Source organism: Ursus arctos, unplaced genomic scaffold (genome assembly GCF_023065955.2).
Source record: "Ursus arctos isolate Adak ecotype North America unplaced genomic scaffold, UrsArc2.0 scaffold_26, whole genome shotgun sequence".
NCBI classification, from domain to species: Eukaryota; Metazoa; Chordata; class Mammalia; order Carnivora; family Ursidae; genus Ursus; species Ursus arctos.
This window is the reverse complement of record NW_026622941.1, coordinates 41,754,930-41,775,837: the sequence shown is the minus strand read 5'-3', so window position 1 is coordinate 41,775,837 and position 20,908 is coordinate 41,754,930. Positions and strand designations below refer to the sequence as shown.

The 20,908-nt window shown below is 41.9% G+C and overlaps 1 protein-coding gene across 2 annotated transcripts in view; it reads right to left on the bottom strand.

Annotated features, from left to right (window-relative positions):
- SCN8A (sodium voltage-gated channel alpha subunit 8) overlaps window positions 1–20,908 on the bottom strand; it is a 111,670-nt gene that overhangs the window by 27,131 nt on the left and 63,631 nt on the right. For both annotated transcript variants that reach the window (XM_026501841.4, XM_026501840.4), the window contains exons 12-17: window positions 17,015–17,147; window positions 11,601–11,839; window positions 5,955–6,128; window positions 3,567–3,923; window positions 658–1,128; window positions 10–127 (exon numbers count right to left, since the gene is read on the bottom strand). In XM_026501841.4, the coding sequence (XP_026357626.2) occupies window positions 10–127; window positions 658–1,128; window positions 3,567–3,923; window positions 5,955–6,128; window positions 11,601–11,839; window positions 17,015–17,147 (1,492 nt within the window). The remainder of the gene's footprint in view (window positions 1–9; window positions 128–657; window positions 1,129–3,566; window positions 3,924–5,954; window positions 6,129–11,600; window positions 11,840–17,014; window positions 17,148–20,908) is intronic.

Sequence of the window (20,908 nt, the reverse complement as noted above, 5' to 3'; positions counted from 1 at the left end):
CCCTGGCACCTTCTGTGAAGCAGGCGTCCGGGTCCAAGTATTCCTCGGGCTGCTCCACTGGGGCTTCTTCTACTTCCGGTTTGATATCGATGGTGCTTCCTTCAGAGGAGCTAGTATCATCCAGTTTCTAGAACCACAAAGGAAACGGAGCTCAACAACATCTGCAGCGATCCTCCCACTGCACGCTGACTGCTCTATCTCGGGCACGGACGAGGGACCAGCTAGCATTCTTTGTAACTCTTACTACAAACTCATCATCATCCAGTTCCAGAGGTGCAAACAATTACCAGAGGGCCAACTTGTCAGGATTGGGTAGAACACAATGATGTCTGCTCACAGGTCACCCTAAACAAAATGTGGCTGGTGGTGGATCTCAGTGCTGCAGCTCAGCTTAAGGGCAGGAAAGTACTGGAGGGTTTGCTCCAGCCTCTGACTGAGACGATCCAGAAGCAATGGAGACAGATTTAGGAGCATCTCAGGAAACTAGGTCACCCAGGGAAGGTCTAGAATGACAATGGGTATAAGGGTTGGCTCTCAAACCTAGCTGGCTATTCCACAATCCTCTACCAAGCCCACAGCTGAACCAGTCCCAAGAGCAGACAGGGCCCCGTTTGCTCCCACACAGAATTGAGGTTGGGTTCTAGACTGGGACCTTACATCTTTGCTGCCTTCAGGATCCGACTCGCTGCTAACATCCTCTGTGTTGAGGTTCTCAAAATCAGACTCGCCTACAGCAATGGGCACGCGCACGGTCAAGTTGGGATTGTTGATGAAGGACATGTGGTCCTCATCAATGATATACTTCTCCACGCTGCTGCCAATGCCACTGGTTGTGCCATTGCCGTTCTTCTGGAAGTCACCATTCCGGTGGATGTCTGCACCAGTGTGGTTGGCAATGCAGTTGGCCTTCTTTTCATACAGCTCGTCCAGAGGCTTCACTTCATCGGCCTCGCGCTGCTTGAAGTGGGCCTGCATGAAGGCGTGAACTTTCAGTTTGGCCCAAGCCACCCCCTTCTTGATCCGGATGACTGAGATTTGCAGGTTGTTCATTTCTCCATCGTCGTCCGTGGCTGCCAGATTGTCTGCACTGAAGGAGCTCAGAAGCAAGGCCAGAAACAGGTTCAGCACCTGTACCGGGGGCATTAGGAAGAAGGAGAGTGAATGTAGGTGGTATCAAGTAAAGTCAGCCACTAAGCTAGGATGAAACCTGGAAGCCCACAGACTTATGTGACAGGCACAAGAGTTTCTATTGTGTTTGGTTTGACCCACTTAGTGTTTTAAGTGGGCATTAAAAAATTTTTTTTTTACTGAAGTATAATTAACATACAGTGTTATATTAGTTTCAGCTGCACAATATTCAACAATTCTACACATTACTCAGTTCTCATCACAATAAGCATACTCTCAATCCTCTTTGTCTCTTTCAGCCATCCTCCCCTCCTCCTCTGGTAACCTTTAGTTTGTTCTCTGTATTTAAGAGTCTGGGGGTTTTTTGGTCTCTTTTATCTTTGCTCGTTTGTTTCTTAAATTCCACACGAGTAAAATCAAATGGTATTTGTCTTTCTCTGACTTATTTCACTAAGCTTTATACCCTTTAGATCCATCCATGTTGTTGCAAATGGCAAGATGTCATTCTTTTTATGGCTGCATAATATTCCATTGCGTACAGATACCCCCAGCTCTTCATCCATTCACCTATGGATGGACACTTTGGGTGGTTCCACATCTTGGCTAGTGTAAATACTGTTGCAGCAAACATAGGGGAGCATATATCTTTCCTAATTACTGTTTTTGTTTTCTTTGGGTAAATACACAGTAATGGAAATACTGGATCATATGATCATTCTATTTTTAATATTTTGAGGAACCTCCATACTCTTTTCCACCAAGTGGGCAGTTTGTTTGGTTTTGGTTGTAATACAAATTTAGCACCTCTTCTCTTGGTTCTTACAGTTTTACATACATATGTATGTACCCCCAAATATATTACTTGTCTTACAATCAGAAAAAGCAAAAACTGTATCCATTTTGGAAAAAAATTCCTCCCCCCAAACAGAAGAAAAAGATGGAGACAGCTTATTGGGAGGATTGAAGAAGAAACAGATGCCATGTGTTCACGAGCAGTGGATGTCCCGGAGAACCTACATGGGAAAACAACTGGGCTTGGAGAGCCATGCTTTCCTACAACAAATCAAGAAAGTAGAACTGAAATATGGTTCGTGTCATCTTAAGAATTAATTTCCTTTGTTTTCCTAACGTTTATAAAATAAAATAGTTTAACAAGATGGTGATGGTGATTGTTGGGTTCTGTTGTATACCTAAGTGTCCAGCCATCAGACGCAAGCTTTATTATTTCTGTTTTACTAGTCTATTTTGCCACGTTGGACAATAAGATTAATTTATTTTTATTAAGACTTACTTTACAAATTGGGAGAGGTGTTCACTTCTTGATTACCACTGGCCCTTACTTTGTCACACTTCTGAAGAAGAGCAAGCAATACATTTTAGGTGGAGGTAATAGTATGGGTAGAGTGGGAGTGATGGAAACAATAAATGAACTATATGTATGCAAATTATTTGGACCATTTGTAGAATTACAAAGGAATATGGTTGGTAAGATGGGGGTGAGTTGGAGGGGGCTCACAGGAGGTCACCTGGGTTTGCCTTTTTCCAGCCCCCCTTGCTCTAGACTTGCAAGTTGTATTGGACCTGATCTGAAAGATAAGTACTTCTTAAACTTTAGTGCGCATGTCAATCACCTGGGGGTTCTGTTAAAATGCAGATTCAGTAGTTCTGGGGTGAGGCCCAAGATTCTACATTTCTAACATACCCTGAAATGATCTCATTGCTGCCAGTCCTTTGACAACACTTGGAGAATCATGGCGTCAAAATCTCTGTTGGTGAATATTCTACATACAGAGGCAGAAGACAGCAGGCAGACAGATCAGAGTAAAGCACCTGCCATTTATACAAGTTAGATAAAAACCCTCCATCGGTTTAGATCGGTGGTTCTCAACGGAGGGCAATTTTGCCTCCTAGGGGACAGCTGGCAACATCTGGAGACATTTTTGGTTGTCACGACTTGAGGGGGGGTTACTGGCCCGTGAAAGGTAGAGGCCAGGAATGCTGCTAAACATTCTATAACACATAGGACAATCCGACAACAAAGAATTATCTAACCCAAAGTGCCACCAATGTCAAGGTTGAGAAATTCTAATTTAAATGAAGGAAATTTCTGTAGTAGAAAGAACGTAGATTTTGTAGTCGAGGATCTAATACAAGCCCTGATGTTTACCAGTTGCCTGACTTCAGGAAAGTCACTTAACTTTGCTGAGTTTTGTTTCCGAAACTATGAAAAAGGGTTGACAGGTTGTGGGGCTTATGACTCAGCAGGCCTCTGTAAAGAGCAGTCTCCTTTCCTTCATTTGTACCTTAGGGTTCTTGAGCCAAGAAAGAATAAAACCCAGCACAGGCATGGAAGCTAGTAGGACCAAGCCCATTGGGTTTCTGGGTCAAGAGTAAGATGTTCTGGACAAAGAATGAGAAGTTCTACAATTCGTACTAACCACCAAGTTGCCAATAACCATGACCATCATGAAGACAATGAGGCACATGGCCTGCCCGGCCACTTCCATGCAGTCCCACATGGTCTCAATCCACTCCCCGCACAACACTCGAAAGACAATGAGGAAGGAATGGAAGAAGTCATTCATGTGCCAGCGAGGGAGTTCACAGTCCTGGTTGATCTTGCAGACACACTCTTTGTAGCTCTTTCCAAAGAGTTGCATCCCCACCACGGCAAAGATGAAGACAATGATGGCCAGCACCAGGGTCAGGTTGCCCAGGGCGCCCACTGAATTTCCAATAATCTTGATCAGCATGTTCAGGGTGGGCCAGGATTTGGCCAACTTGAAGACACGGAGCTAAGGGGAAAAAACCAAAACAAAAATCAAATGATTCTCAATCCATTTCCTTACCACACGGCTAAAATAAAAACATACAAAACTAGTGAGATCACCTTAAATTTATTGAGCACCCTTGGGAAGTTCCCAGGACTTTCTAACTGTCTTAGACTAAAATGGGAGAATGTGAGGCATAGACAGGGAAAATAGATTAATTTCACAGTAAGCGAAAGACTTAAACTAGGAACCAAGAATACTGCCTCTAGCCCCCTGTATTAGTCCCTGGGTCAAACCAGTTTTTATTTATTTATTTTTTTAAAGTAAGCTCCATGCCCAGCATGAAGCCCAACAGGAGGTTTGAACTCACGACCCTGAGATCAAGACCTGAACTGAGATCAATAGTTGGACACTTAACCAACTAAGCCACGCTGGCACCCCTCAATCCACTTTTTAAGAACCCATACATGAATATATCCTTTTGCTATTGATTTTGCCTTGACTTCTCAAGGAACATATCAAGGAAAATGTGAGTTGTAGTGAAGACAAAGATCAGGATGGTAAGGACAGTGAAAAATCATCTGTCTCTTTAAAAAAACATGCATTTAAAAATTCCAAATGTCTCTCTTTTTGCTTGCCAATAAATAATCAATAGCTGATATGAAACTTTGGGATATGCTTGGAATAACTTGGAGGAAAAGCAGAATGCCCTAGTAGGTGCAGTTCCACATATATCGAACATCTTTATAATGGTATTAACTCGGAAGACAGAACTTCTGTTACCTACAATCATGAAACTTCAATGTTCTATAATAACTGATTTACAAAGTCTTAGCTAGTAGTCTGAGAATTACAATGCATAAAGCCCCTGAATGAAATGATATCATCTTCAGACGTCATTAGTTAATGACTAACGCAGGATATAATAGGAATTCAGGTAGAAGGCAACAGCATAGAGCGGAACATTTTTTCTTCCTCTTAAAAGCTTGAGTCTAATCTGAGAGTTCAAGATACACCAGGTGTTTCTCCGTATGAATATCTGGATCATTTGTATTTTTTCCCTTTCTGACTGGCTTTTTAATTATTAGGAATAACTTGTGCTAAGGCTTCCACCTCTTAGTCCTTCATCTCATCTTCCAGATAATAAGAACGATTTTCAAAAAGTCTACTGCGGGCTGGATCCTAACCCAAGACTGTAAGCAGAGGTTCCAGAAACTTGGCAGAGGTTATGTGTGACTTAGACTGAGCGGGACCTCTGTTTTACAAATAATTCCATTCTATTCCAATTCTCTTTCTTCAATATGCTAAACATCCTGATGAAAAAACCTAAAATCCTTTCGGTTACAAGTGCTTAGGTATTTTTCCCAATAGGGAGAGAAAAACCTAAGCCAGTTCTGATAATCTGAGTGGGATATCCCCAAAGTAACTCAGCTTCTCAAGGGACTTAATCAGGACATCGCTTATCCCTGTGTTTATGGGAAGCTATTTCGAGGATATCATTAACTATTCTTTCAAAGTCATTTTAGTAATTTTAACATTAACTTCTTCAAATACATTACAAAACCCTTCTCAGCTAATGTTATGGAAAAAAAGCCAATGTTCAACTATTAATTTCAATATAATTAAAAAAAATACTATTTTATTCCCGTTTTCTGGGAGGGGTCACCATGATGGAAGAAATGAGAGACATCTGAACAAGGAGAAATTCCATTTCAGGGAGATGTTCGGATAAAGAAACAGATTTACTACCAAATTCATTAGACCTCAGAATAGCCCTTAGGAATCCTTTTTCATCTTTTAGATTATCCATTATTTTCTGAGGAGAGGAACTTCCTAAAACGGACCTCTGTTTGTTGATATTAAAAACTAACTTCTATATCAGGCGCTTAACAGAAAAATTTTTAAGATTTTAGTATCTAAGCCAATAAATTGCCAACAGGAATTGTGAGAAGAATATAGCTAAGGATTTTTTTAATCATCAAATTAACTTATGCAAAACTTTTTAGTAGCTGCAAGATAGGAAATGTAAAAAGAAATTGGAGAAATATGGAATACCAATCGGAAAGATCGCAGCACCGAAAGCCCCTCCACGTCTGCTAGACCCAGTTCCATTAAACTGAGGGAGACAATAAATCCGTCAAAAATGTTCCAACCTTCTTGGAAATAATAGTAGGGATCCATGGCTATGAGCTTCAGGAACATTTCCGCTGTGAAAATTCCAGTGAAAACCTAAAGAGGGGAAGGCAGGGGGTAAGAAAAAGAAATAATAGAAAGAGAATGCCTTTATCCTTATCTTTGAACACGACACGTCCGAGAAGCTGCGAGAGCTAGCCGTGTTGAATCCTGTATCTGAGGACATCAGCACTTAGGTGTCCCGTGACTACGCCACACGAGGCAGGAGAGACTTCTTTTCCTCTTGAATCAAGTACTCAGTCCCAACATTCTCATCTCTGTTGCCAAAGCCACCTAATTCACATTGTTCGAGAGTGCATTTAAAAAACTGTTTTAAGCAATAGGAAGACCACACAGGGGACCCCTTCTAAAGGGTCAGCAGTCATTTTGAATGTTTTATGTTTGGGATGTTTGCCTAAAAAAGAGCACACACACACTCACTGAATTATAATTCTATTGAAAAAATATAGCATTATTCCTGATTTGATAGCATGTGTCTTGTCAAAGGTTGACATATGCTTCCGAATTTTTTATTTTACATTGTAAAAGCAACAGAACACTGCTAGAACTGTGCGAAATACAGGAAAAAAGTATAGCCTCATCATCCTGCATACAACTATCGTTTTTATGCACTCCCTTTCTGGTTTTTCTCAAATGTATATGTATTTTGACAGAGTTGTAAAATCACAGAGTACATAATATCTTGGGTCTTATTTCTTACTTATCATAACTCAATCCATGTTGCTCCATAGCCTTCCGAATCCCATTTATATCGCTCGTGTAAAATTCTACTGAGTATATCCTCAAAGGACTTTCTTTTCTTTTTATTAAAGATTTATTTATTTATTTATTTATTTAGAGAGCATGAGCAGGGCGAGGTGCAGAGGGAGAGAGAGAGAGAGAATCTCAAACGAGACTCCTCACTGAGCGAGGAGCCCGACCTGGGGCTCGATCCCAGGGCCCTGAGATCATGACCTGAACTGAAATCAAGAGCTGGCCGCTTAACCGACTGAGCCACTCAGGCACCCCCTCCAATTTTTTTCTTATTGTTGGGAGACTTTGGTGCTTCCTTTTGATTGTTTCAGTATGAGAATTAATGATGTAATAACTGTTGTAGGTCGGGAGCTTATCGGGTCTGAGAACGACTTCTTCCCGGTGTGACACGACTCCAACTTTTCTACCCTCAGAGCACCCTGTGTTTCCATGCCTTCTGTATCCCACAGGTCTTGGTAACATAACGTGCAGTAAGAAAGTAAAATCCCACGAATGCCAGTTTCGACAAGACCAATACCCTCATTCTAAGCCAACCATGTAACATCAGACTCTTACTGAATATTATGATTTCAGAGGAGGACTTTCTATGTAATAGGCTTTAAACTCATAATAAATTACAGCTTGCAACTACCTGGTTACCAAGTTTACAAAGGAAGCAGCGTAAGGAAAACTTTGAAGATACGGTCTGAGGACAGAATTGGAAATAGTGAAAACACTTAGATAACAGACACTGTTTGGAAACTCAATGAATATATAGCAATGACAAAACAGAATGGTGTGATGGAAATCAAAATGGATACATGGGCTGTACGGTTTTGTGTCTGTGTACTTTTCCATGGCTCCCCTTTTTTCTAAACTGCAGATGCAGTATTCTAGAACTGAAAGAAAATATTCCCAGAGAGATCCAGTTAAGCAAAATCAAAGTTCACGGTGCGTGCTAAGCACCTACAGATGGACATCCCCGCGAGGGCAGCTAATCGATCCCTGACAGACAGCTCACCCGCAGCGTAAGCCCACGGAAGCTTTCTCTATACAGAAACGTCAGCCTGCTTACTGCAGACCAAGTAGAGCCCGGACTTGCTGCCCCACCGGTTCTGGTGACCACACAGGACATGCTCAGTAATAAGCACTGGCTAACTGACCACGGAATATTTATACTGTGGGAACTCTGGCTCCTGAGAGAAAATCATTGTTGACAGAGTTACTGTTGCTTTTCAGTGGGATGAATGGCACCCAGATGCCGGGTGGAAATGCCTGTGACAGAGGTCAGCAACCATGTCATTTCAACGTACAGGGATTGCCATCATTTGGGGTTTGCTGGTATGAAAGAATTACTTTTTTACAAATGGAAAAGAGTAGATTGAAGGCTATCCCTATGACGCCGTCTAATTTGCGCTGTGGTATGCTTCTCGAGGAGGAGAAAAAAGGAGAATTGCACACAACGTATCAACCAACAACCAAACAACGGCGCTCTTGTGAGTGTCCTCAAATATTCACCTAGGAACTTATGCTTCAATGGAGCAGTTCCCAAAGAAATTGGGACTGGGGTGTCAGGGCCTGAGAAGTGTGGGGAGAGGGTCCACAGGGAGGACAATGGTGTGGATGCTGGGGGTCTAGCATAGAAAGCCGAGCCTGAACAGGGCGAGAGGACATGACTGGGATTTCTGGCAGAACCTGAAGGGGCCTGAGAATGAATGAGCTCTGAGGTGCACGGGAATTTTCCGAGTCCAATGGCTGTATTGTGGTTTTGCACGAGAGCGTACTTGTTCATAAAACACACATGTGAAAGGCTGAGAGGCTGTGTCAGCAACTTACTCTCCAAAAAAATGTCTTAGACTGTACCTGAAACCTTTCTCTAAGACTAAAATTGCTTAAAAACCAAAACAAAATACCTTATAAACTCACTGTTGTGTTCAGATAGTTGCAAAAAAGGCAAGAGAAGAATCCTTACATTTATCTCTTTTTTTTTTTTTTTTAAGATTTTATTTATTTGACAGAGAGAGAGAGACAGCCAGTGAGAGAGGGAACACAAGCAGGGGGAGTGGGAGAGGAAGAGGCAGGCTCCCAGTGGAGGAGCCTGATGTGGGGCTCGATCCCAGATCGCCGGGATCACGCCCTGAGCCGAAGGCAGACTCTTAACGACTGCGCCCCCCAGGCACCCCATTTATCTCCTGAATAACACAAAAGTTGTAGAAGTCACATGGCCTCCCTGGGCTTCCATTTCCTCGATGGAACATACGGACTGGATAGAATTATCTTTAAGGTTCTTCCTCGTATTAAAGTTTTTCCTTGTGGGGAGGTTGGAAGAGGTAGGAGGGACCCTCACTTTACAGAAAACTGTTCTCTTCTATCATCAGAAACCTCCATCTGTATATCTATGGACAAACGCAGCTCAATTCACCGTCCCAGCTGTGGGAAGGCCTCAGAGTTCCAACCGTGAGACAAGGTCATTCCCTATTTCACAAGCTGGTCAATCTCACTCTTTTCCACCTTCTTTTTCTCAGGTTCAGTCAAAGACTTGCTTTAGACGTCCAAGCCTTTGGGAGCTCCCTTCTGCTTGTTAGATGGGATGCTGCCTGATTCACGAATCATTTAATAAAGCCAATTAGTTTAAAAAAAATGTCCAAGCTACTGAATACACTAATACACTTCCTATGATTTATAGAGTGCTTTTCACTATTCCAAAAACTTCTCTATAGGTTCTCATTCTATCCTTCCAACGACTGATGACATGGTATTATCCTCATTCTATTGATGCAAACATTTGTGGTCAGAAATGAGTGGCATGTTTAGTTAGTATGTCCAAAACAGAACTCTTGATTTTAAACTCCAAACCTATTCCTTCCTCAGTCATCCTATTTCCCTCTTAGCTACTAAACTTCCAAATCTAAGTACCATTCTTCATTTCTTTCCCTTCATGCTCACCTCCAATTTACTGGCCAGTCCAAAGTGTCCCGAACCATTCACTATTTTCCATCCCAACTACTAATTGCATGCTTACAATTCTTTACAATCCCTTGAAAATTCTTGCCCCCAGAGTGCTTTCTCATTTCAGAATTCGGTTTTGGTTGGCTTGCTTCAAAGAGTCCTGAAATATTAGTTGCTGACCTTCCCTCCTCCCCTCTTTCCTCTCGATGATTCTGAGTAAAGTCTTCTGAATGCTCACAACTCGAATTTAGGTGTGACCCTAAGTCTCTACGGATTTTTAAGAAAGGGAAAAATAACGATATCTGCTGGCCTGGTCTGAGGGCAATTCTGCTGGTGGTAGGTGAAAGGGCCTCTCAAAATCCCTTCAAAATCAAGGACTGGTTCTGTAAAAAGCAAGTAAAAGTAAAGACTTTGAGAAAAACAAAACATCACAGGGAAAATACCACCACCACCAACAAACAAAATTATCAAGTCATATTTTTCATTACTTAACTCTTGGCTAATAAAATAAAGCTCCTATCGCTATCACTTTGTTGACTGGTTCAAAATGTTGCTTGATGGCTCCTGGTCAGCCAGTCACATAGCCCTTTAGAGTCAGCAGATTTCTTGGGCAGCCTATGAAAGTGTCCTGTTTCAAGACCACCCATGTTTCATCGGGCTGCACATGAGGGTTTATACTGGAGCAGTGAGTCTGAAGTGTGGCACTAACTCAGACATGGAGAGTGGAAAGGCCACAGAACTACCCTGGACGTGTACCAGGGAACATGGTAGGCTGCCAGGACTAAACAGATAAAGGATCTTCTCCTTTGCCATGTGTGTTTTCATAATCAGAACTCAAAATGATATTATAACACTCTAACAGTATATTAGGACTTAATGTAAAGACTCTTTGTGTGTGTGAGACGTGTGTGTGTGTGTGTGTGTGTGTGTGTGTGCGGGGGAGGGGGGAGGGAGAACATCAGGCAGAGATCATACTCAAAAGTAACGAATCACTAGATTTGACTTGCTCATGGTGAAACTCCTAAGGAATAATGAAGCCCCGACGACCTAGAGGATTCTTTCCAACTAAATCTTTCCTATCAAAATTCAATTACCTCCTGGTTTTTGGACTAAAGAAATAAAACAGATAACGCCCAAATCACAACTATTTGACTTCAGAATACACTGTGTCATCTATTTAAAAAAAACCCTCATTCTTATCTTCTAAATAATATAATAAATTAAATATATGACTTAAGCTAACATTAAAATAAATTTGGCACAGATCAACTAACGGTAGAAACTGGATGAGAGCCCAGAAGTTGGATGGGAGGGAGAAACCAGCCTAGAATTAAAAGTTTCCCACAGATAGGCCCCATACGGATAATTAAGATATGACAGTGCAGGCCAATTTATAGTTATGTTTAATGCAGTAAAAGAGCTCCCCTATTTTGTGGTGGTTGTTACTGAAGGTGAAAGGGGAAGTGATGTGCTGGAGTAATGCAGGAATCAATGTGAGAAACAGAATGAGAAAAAAAATCCAGAAGTCCTTGGCTCAGGTTGCTGAAACCAACCCACTGCACCATGCCTCCCATTCTGTCACCATGGCTGGTTTTCTGCCAATAGCTCCTAAATGACGTCTTCAAAGTTCTGCAGAAAGAGGAAACAGCCAAGGGATCACAACAGCGAGCAGAAGTGGCTGGGGCTACGCCATATGTGGAAGCATTTGTCTTCCAATTAACTATTACTTTCTTTTCAACTAAACTCCAGCTTCCAATATCAGAAAAAGATGTCCTACAGGCAAAACACATTCAGATCATAAAATCAGGAGACCATGTTCCATCTTACCAGATTTCCTACAGCCAAGACGTGTTCAAATTGTGGTGTCATGGGATGGTGCTCCATGGCCATAAACAGGGTGTTCAGGACAATGCAGATGGTGATGGCCAAGTCCACAAAAGGGTCCATGACGATCAAGTTCACAATCTCTTTCAGTTTTATCCAGTACGGGTGACACTCCCAGATGAGGAAGGTATTGGCAAATTTATACCAGCATGGCGGGCACTTTCTCTGAGACTCTTCCAGCTCTGTAGTGAGTCAAGCACAAACACAGTGAGGAAACAAAGGCAGTTGCTACTGGTCCTCTGCTGGGTCGTTATCACTGCTCTTCACCACGAGAAGAAAGGTGGTCTGAGTGCCGACTGTCCTGAGTGTGTAGTCCCCGCCCCCCACGCATTTTCTTTCTCATGAAGGGAAGGAGGAGGCAGGGGCAGTCCCAGGTCACGTCCCTGTTAACAACTATCTGGTTAGAAACTAGGGTTTGATCTGTCTGTTTTGGGAGCATAGCATGCTGGTTAGGAGCTTGGCCTCTGGAGTCTGACTCCCCGGTCCAGCTGGCTTCACCACTCACAACTGTGTGATCTCAGGCAAGTTACTGATTCCGCTACGCTTCTGTTGCCTCATCTGAAACGACACTTACTTCACAGGCTATAGGACTAAGCGAGTCCTATAATCCTCATCCACTGATTGAGGAGTAAGCGAGTTGGTGAACGTAAAGCAGCCGGTACAGCGCCCGGCACAAGGGAAATCCTCAATAAATGGCAGGTTTTCTATTGTATCTCGTATCCCTGGATCATTATCAGAGAAGCAGTCAAAAGCACAGACTCTGAAGCCAGACATACCTGGTGCTCAGACACTGCTACGTGGGGGAACCTGAGTACATGACTTCAATCTGCTGAGAGAATTAAATGAGCTGAGACAGAAAGCCCCTCGGAGCACCCCGGCCTGCATTACGGGTTACAGAAGCATTTGCTCTCAGTATTCTCCTTGCAGCAGAAGCAGCACGGGCGGCCAGCGACCCTGTGCAGGCTGTCTCTTACGGTCCCAATGAAGTGCAAGTCAGGGAGTTCACAATTCACAGCTGAGGTGGGCACAGGAGGCCCACCCATCTCGTCCCCTCCTCTTTCTCATCCCCTTTCTTCCCTTCTCCATTTACCTCCTCCCTCCTTTCTTCCCTACCTTGGTCTCTCTCTTCTTTCCTTTCTCTTACCTTCTTTCAGAAGAAAAACAGAACCGGTTAGCTTCCAACTGATCTTATGTGATCCCCCCCCCCCCCCAAAACCGATAAGCCAAGAGCTGCTCTAGTTGAGGCAAGAAGAGGAGCCCAGTCTGACGGCCTTCCTCCTTCCCTGAGGCACTTCCCTAGAATCCTGGCATTCTGATGGACAGAGATTGCATATCACTGGACCAAGATGCTCTCTAAGGTCATTCACAAAACAAAGATGAAAAAGGACCATTAGACACTAAAGGCAGAGAGCTGTTCAGCTGGCAGCCACAACAACCCAGGCATTAGGCCGTAGGTAACAAAGCCCTGCTCAAGTAAAGCATGAGCCATAACGGCTCGGATTACAAAAGTCCAAGGACCTTGATCTCCGAGGATGTTCTTTAAGAGATGTAGCTTTGAAAAGCTGTCAGCATGGTAATCCTTAGAGGCAAGGTCTCGTTCCACAGGGTTGGATATAACTGTATCTATCCCACACCCCAACCCAGTTCTGCTGACAAAATAAAATCATTCAGGCAATGAAAAAAGTTTCCCAACGTTTCACCAAGAACAAGATGGCTGACTTAAGTTAGTCTACTTCCCCTTTTTCAACCAGCTGGATGGTGCCCATGGTGATGGCTTTATTTTAGTTGGGGTGCTTTGACTGGGTTTTTGATTGGCTCTCTGGTTGCTAAGAAAATGGTTGCCTTGGTTTTTCAGATTTAAGGGCCACAGTAAGCGCCACGTGGGAGTCTGCGTGGGAAAGGAAGTCTGTGAAGAAAATTTGCTTTGGCTTCTTCCTCAGAGAACTCCCTCCCTTCCCAAGGTAAATTTAGTTTTCTAACCAAAAAAAGAAAATGAAAAGGTTCTCTTATTTCCATAAATTCTTACAGTACATATTTGGAAATTTGGTTCCGTTCCTTTTTTTAATCTCCTCCCTTCTCCAAATGTCTGTTCACTGGCACGTGGAGGTTAAAGCAGCGACTGTTCACGTCTCTGACAGTAGACACAATTGCAGTGTTGTACAGTGCACTAGGCTCCAAGTCTCTGCCAGATACTGAAGAGGGGTTTCCCTACCCTATGGGCCACCAAGAAGACTCCTACAGGGATACTAGGGATCTTATCCACATTTTCTCAGGTAAGATCTCAGGATAATCTTTTCTGTTCTACAAACGGTAAGACAATGTGGAGCTTTAGTAGCTAGAAAATCAGTTAGGTGACAACAGAGGTTTATAAAGTGACTCACAACTTGACAAAATGTTACTGGCCCCACATGCGTTAAGTGGCTAAGAGTTTGGTCTGGGGGAATGGGTTAACATATCTAAAGAAATATCCAAAGGCTTGTGGGGTTCCCTTTATTTTACTCCTGGACATTCTTAGAGAGGTTACTGCAGTCAACTCAGGGGTGCTGGGAATTGTTTTCAGAGAGGGCCTCACAGTTCCACCAAGATGGTGGTGTTAGTAGACCGTGAGGTTTCTGAAGGCAGGGGTTCGCTCAGTTCTACTCAACAATTTTGAAACACCTACAGTGTGCAAGGCCCTGGGAATACGCTGATGAGCACAGTTGCCACCCTCACAGAGCTTGTAGCCACACCACGAAAGACAGATAGCAGGTAAGTAATGGTGCTGACACTTGGGGCTGGTCAGTTGAACACAAGAGTGAATCAACAAATCGTGGCAGCCAACGGCTATGGCCAGTTGTCTCTGTGAGGCAGTTTTTGAACCTGTTTTACCTGAGAATCAATAATGCCAAGTACCACCACCAGTTCTTCATTCTTACCTCACCAACTCCCTCCCCTTCTCCCACAGCTTCATTGATCGGAGAAGTGAGTCTATAGTAGTCTGCCTACACCCTGCCCCCCCCCCCCAGTCCTCTGAAACATCCCCAAGGATCTGCTGACTGAATTCTGCTGAGTTTACTGGATCTGGGTGAGCATGGCTGCAGCGAGATGGGGGGACACACAGCAGGCAGGATTTTCTCCTTATTTACATGGTTCCGGAATTCTCCGCTGTGCTTTCTAAGATATTAGGTAGGAAGAAGCCTGCTTCTTTGGTTTGGTAATCCAAAGATTAAAATAATATCAGAGTTTCCTAACTGAAGTTCTGAGAAGCAGGGACAATTATTCATTCAATGCTGGCTTTTCAGGTTGTAACCATTATTGAATACAGAGGGATCAGCAGTTAAATAGGAATGGATCTTTCTTAATGTCCTTTAATTCCCTCTCACGTTATTCGGCTCCACCCAATCATTGTTCTTTGCTTACAGCAGTTCTGTCTCACCAGCTTTAACAAAGGGAGTCGAATACTAGGGGAGGGGCTAGGGGAATGTCCGAGCAGTGAAAGGCTATGTGAACATTAGGACTTCAAAAAAGGAGAAAGAACTGGAATGGCTTCCTACCCAGGAACACAACTATGACAGTCTCTCTCTCCCCTGAACTACCCCTACGTCTATTTTTTATTAGGTATGTGCTGGTGGGTGGAGGGTAGAGAATGAGTAGGCCAGAAAAGGAAGAGAAAGAAGAGCACAGGGAGAAGAGGAAGAAAAGGGAGAAGAAAAAGACCAAGCTACCGCTCCAGTGGTTTCTACCCAACTCAGGAGAGGAATGGAAGCACCAAGGCCTCCAAAAGGAAGCCTGCGGCATGGAAGCCCCCAGCATTCCAAGCTTGGCAAGGGTCAGTCTAACAAACATTTCTGGTGCATTTACTTTTACTAGACCCTGTGCTGGGCCATTGTAGTAGTCAACTGAGTAACTGTTGTATTGCATCAATAGTTCTCCCACTCTGATGTCTTTGCCAGTCATAAAACATGCCTGTTGGAGGTGGTTCATTTGTCTTTCTCGACTTCCACAGACATCCAGAGAAATCCTGTCCTTGTCTCCAAGTGAAGAATAAAATTAGCCACTGTTCTTAAGCTAGTGTTTCTTAGCTTGGAATTCTTATGCTCTGCAGTTACTTGCCTGTGATCTCAAAGTATAACCACAAAGTTTAAAGATTTTCTCAGACATTAGATGAGAATGAAAGAAAAACAGGAATAAGTGTTCAGGCAGCTGAAAACAGTTAGCTCAATATTCTTTTTACTTATACATTCTTAAGACCAGTCTAGGTACACTCTAACACCTTGCTCACACGTGGGAATGTAAACAATCTAGAAGAGTCCCTTTCTGGGGACCCCCCCCTTCACCGCAGACACCCCTGCCGAACAAATGAACACATACTCTCTCTCTCCTATTCCCTTTCTCTCAGAGTAGAAATGGTATTGGGCTCAAATGACTCAAAAAATAACTTGTCCCAAGGACACCAGCCTGGGGTCTGAACTCTGAGGAGCAGCAGTCTGGGGCGTCGAGAATATTCGGAATCTATAGTGGGACGGCTCAGCTAAATCGACGTGAATCAAAAGAAGATTCATGCAGAATCAATCAGAATCTTGTGAGAGAAAACCCCGTCAGTGACTCTACCTCCAGAGAAAGCAGGAGGAGCCTGGAATACAGACCACGATTGGGCAGAGAGCTGATACTTGCTGGGGGACTATGGTGTCATGGAAAATCCTGATGTTCCTCAGCGTGCCAGGCTGTGTCGTGGAGGAGCCAGCAATACCAAGTACAAGCACTGACAGCAGCACGACTGCAGATACGCTATGATTCAACAGTGGCTGTTCTTTCCCTGGGGCACAGAGCGCCGAAATAAGAGGGGTTTCGGCTTACCTATTCACACACCAAATATATTTATGGATACGTGGGGTGTTTGATGAGAGGCAGAATTAGGTGCAGTCAAAATGCACAGTACATTAGTCCTTCAGGGAAAACCAAGAGGGCTGTAGGTAGCTAAAAAGGAAAAGAGGAAGGTATGTTTTGGGGAAGAGGGCAGGGAGGGGATTCCATCAATTCCTGTCTCACAGTTCTTCAGTCTACAGCCTTTATAGCCTCACCTCACCCCACTGGCTCCTCACGACCATTACGGTTTTCTCGAGCTCTTCTAGCTCCCTCCCGACGTCGTTCCTTCATACTTCTTACCTATCTGTGTATGACGCTGGCAGCAGCTCTGAAGTCCTTATTTGATTCTCTGCATGCAGAATTGGGATGCTGGCTTCTATAACCAGTAGACTCTATTCCTAAAGTTCAGAGTCAGGTTTTGCAAAACTCAGGCCAATGGACAGGGATTATATTTATCATGCACACTATATATTGATATCTTGGCGGCTTGGACTGACATTAAGGGCACATACCTTCTACCAGTGTATTTGTAACAACACTCAATATACTGTTGATTCTGTCCTTCCGCCCATAGGAGGCCAGTTGGTCCATGGAAACTAAGAGAGATCCAGGGCCTTTCTTCTTAATTTCCACCTCAGTTGTAGCCTGAAAAAAATAGCAAATCGGGTGAGTAAAGTCTTACAAACGTTAAAGCTGGGCCTTACTGGACAGATAGTCCAGAGTGTGAGCAGAAACAGATACTCTTCATGACACCTTCTTACTTTGATCCTACAATCCTATTAACCTCAACAAGTAGAAGGAAACATGACTACGGGTCATCCTAGCTCTGTAGAGGACAAGACCAGGTAAGTTTGTACAAATCTCCACTGAACCAAAGCATCTGGCTAAGACCCAAACACCTCATCTGGTCAATTCCTAGCATGGAGTCGAAAGACCAGATCCCAAGGGGCAACACCAACCAAAGTGGAACCTGAGTTTTCCTGTCTCAGTCTCGTATCCACAGCATCTGGCTAGAATTGGACCACACATAAAATAAGTTGAATTCACCTCTATTCAACGTTTCATTAACCAAGTCCCTGATCACACCAAATATGCCGACATTGTTTCCTCCATGGGGAGAGGGCACCATCACTTTCTCAAACTGTCACTTCCAAATGTCGAGCCTGGGCCCGACCGAATGTTAGCAAGTTGAAGTTTTACCCCAGTTCTCCTCCAAGCCAATGTAAAGAAGTATGGTAAGAGTTTCACTATTTTAATTACATAAATAGCACTATTTTTAGTTTGCCCTTATAAAATTTTACTTCATACATTAACCGGTGAAGTTCAAATTCCCAGTCAAACAAAAAGGGCAGGAAACACCATTAGACTGTTACACAAAATATCTGTTACATGCTCTACCGTGGGCAGTACTGGTATGGGAGATTACCGCAGTGTTTCTTAACGTCCCTTGCTTGTGCTCTTTGTGCCAACCTGAATATTCTGCATTAGATCCGCCCTCACACAGTGGCTTAAAAGCTAGCTTTCTAGTAACCATGCCAACCACTCTAATAGGTCATCCATGTAATGTTGGCTATCCCTTCCATTGTGAAGGTAAGAGGGCAGAGACAGTCACCGTCTCTCAGAGCACAGGGAAGATACATGTTTGCGTGAAGCTAGAGAAGTATGTCTGATCAGTACCAGAGAGGTCCTAGTGATTTTGAGAAGAAAGTAATTGTCTCTAGAGAGCGACATCAGAAAGGCTTTCTGCCCTTGGATATGATTAGATTTTAAGAACTGTATAGAAGAAAGTTTCTGGCAGATTATAGTTTATCTTATTACAGTGTTTCATCAAACTGTTCCACTGATTCAGACATTTGGTTTACCTTAGGGTTTTGTTTTGTTTTGTTTGGCAGAACTATAGAAGAAATGGAAAAGAAAAAGAACTGATTTCCTTGGGAATTCCTGGCTGCATTACTATACAAACACCTGAATATAAAGCAACGATGTGTCGACCAGGACCTCAGGTCATAATAAGATGTATTTCTTTGACAGGCCACTTTTTGCTTCCATTGCCAGCCTGATATTCATGACACCTAATAAATCAGAATAGACTACTCTATTTTAAAAGTGACAACCCTCTAAAAAGGAACCCAGAAAGGCTCCATAGAGTGGACACTCTTGTTTCGTGCATTTATTCATTCTAGATTTTTACTGAGCTGCCCTCCGCAGACCTACAGTACATGGTAGATAATTTTCATAATGCTGACTCCAAGATCTGACGGACTGGCTGATTCATCAAGAAAGGATGAAACTGCATTTTTAAAACTGCTTTGGTTCTAAGCATATCTTATTGTTTTCTGGACTTGCTGGATGTAACAAGATATAAATTCTTCAGACTTTAGTAACATTAACCTTAAACAAAGTTAATAAAAATGCTGTCTAAAGGACCTAGTCAAATCATTAATATTATTTAGTGGTATCTATTTGAAAGCTAAAATAATTTTTAGCTTGGATTAAAAAAATCCACATAAAGAAAAGGTTATCCCCAAACTTAATATTAAGATGGAACAATGATTATTTATATCTTTCTATGTAAAATGAAAATAAACTGTAGCAGTGATACGTGGAGGCAACTTCTATAATGTTAAAATTTGTTCCAGAGTAAGGTATGTTATAGAACATATCTTCAGCTTCAGGAAAGAAATAAATGAAAGAAGACACCGAGAAAAAGAAATTTCAAAGACAATACTTAGGGAACTTCAGAGGGTAAAAAGAGAAAGTCATTATGTCACCTTTTTACATAGGCAAGAGCATTTACCACAGATCCAAATAACTGGTTCCATTGAAAAGTCCTGTGGTAATAATAAGATATTCAGAAAAATCCCCTTAAATTTGTAAATTAAACAGACTTCCAAAAATCGATGGATCAAAGATGAAATCACAAAGGAAATTAGAAAATACTTTGAGGATAATGGAAATGATACACTAAAATTTATGGGATGCAGCTAACACAAAGGCTTGAGAAAATTCTGCAGTGCTAAATGGTTATATTAGAATATAAAAAAGATATAAAATCAATGCTCTAAGCTTTCACCTTGAGAAATTAGAAAAAGATCAAATTAAACTGTGGGTAAGTAAATGAAAGGAAGTAATAAAAATAAGAATGGAGATTAATGAATTAGTAAATGGACAAACAATAGACAATCAAAAAGGGCAAATATTTTTTAAAAACAGAGTACTAAAATTGATAATTCCCTCGCAAGACTGATCAAGAAAAAAAGACAGAAAACACAAATGGTAATTTTCAGGAAAAGGAATGGGAACATTACTACAAATCCTACAGGCATTATTAGGATAGTAAGAATATACTGTAATTATAAGTTGAACCATCATAAGATGAAAATCTTCTGTACAATATTTGTATTAGAGTATAAGATACAGTATGATAATCAATAAGCCCAAAAATCTAAATGGTCTAACCTAAAAAAAAAGAATATATTGTAAACAACTTCATGTCATTTCACCTTGTATGAAATGGGCAAACTTATCAAAACTGATAGAAGAAGAAATAGAAAATCTAAATAGCCCACATTAGAAACTGTAATTTAAAAAAAACCTTGTAAGAAAGAGAAGTCTAGGTCCAGATGGCTGTACCAGTGAATCTATCAAACATTTACGGAAGAAATAATACCAATACCAAATACTAACACCAATTCCTTCAGCAAATAGAGAATAAGGGTATACTTCTCAACCTGTTTTATAAAGTTAACATAACCTGATACTAAACTTGCCAAAAACACAAGAAAAGAAAATCAGAGACCAACATTCTTCATGTTGAACAACGATGTGAAATTCTTAACAAAACATAAGCAAATATATACAAAGATAATACATCATGACCAACAGGGTTTATATGAGGAAAGCTGGTTTCACATTAGGAAAAAAGTCAATGTCATTCATCACTTTAACAGAATAAAGGAGAAAAACCATCTGATTATCTCACAGGTGCAGAAAAAGAACATTTAATAAAATTCAACACTTCTGCATAATAAAGTTTCTTAGCAAGCCAGGAATAGAAGTAGCAGTTTCAATCTGATAAAGAATATCTATGAAAATCTACAGCTAACATTATACTTCTTGATGAAACATTATATCCTCTTCCTCTAATAATGGAAACAAGGAAGAATGTCTGCTTTTATCATTTCTATGCAGTTTTGTATCTCAAGTCCTAGCTAGTGCAATAAAACAAGAAAAATAAGTAAAAGGCATAAAGGTGCAGTTGCTGTTATTCACAGAAAATATTATTATGCATGTAGAAAACCCTATGGAATTTACCAAAAAAAAAAAAAAAAAGGACCTAATAGAATCAATATGTTATATTTATCAAGGTGATAAGACACAAGTTCGAAACACAAAAATTAACTGTA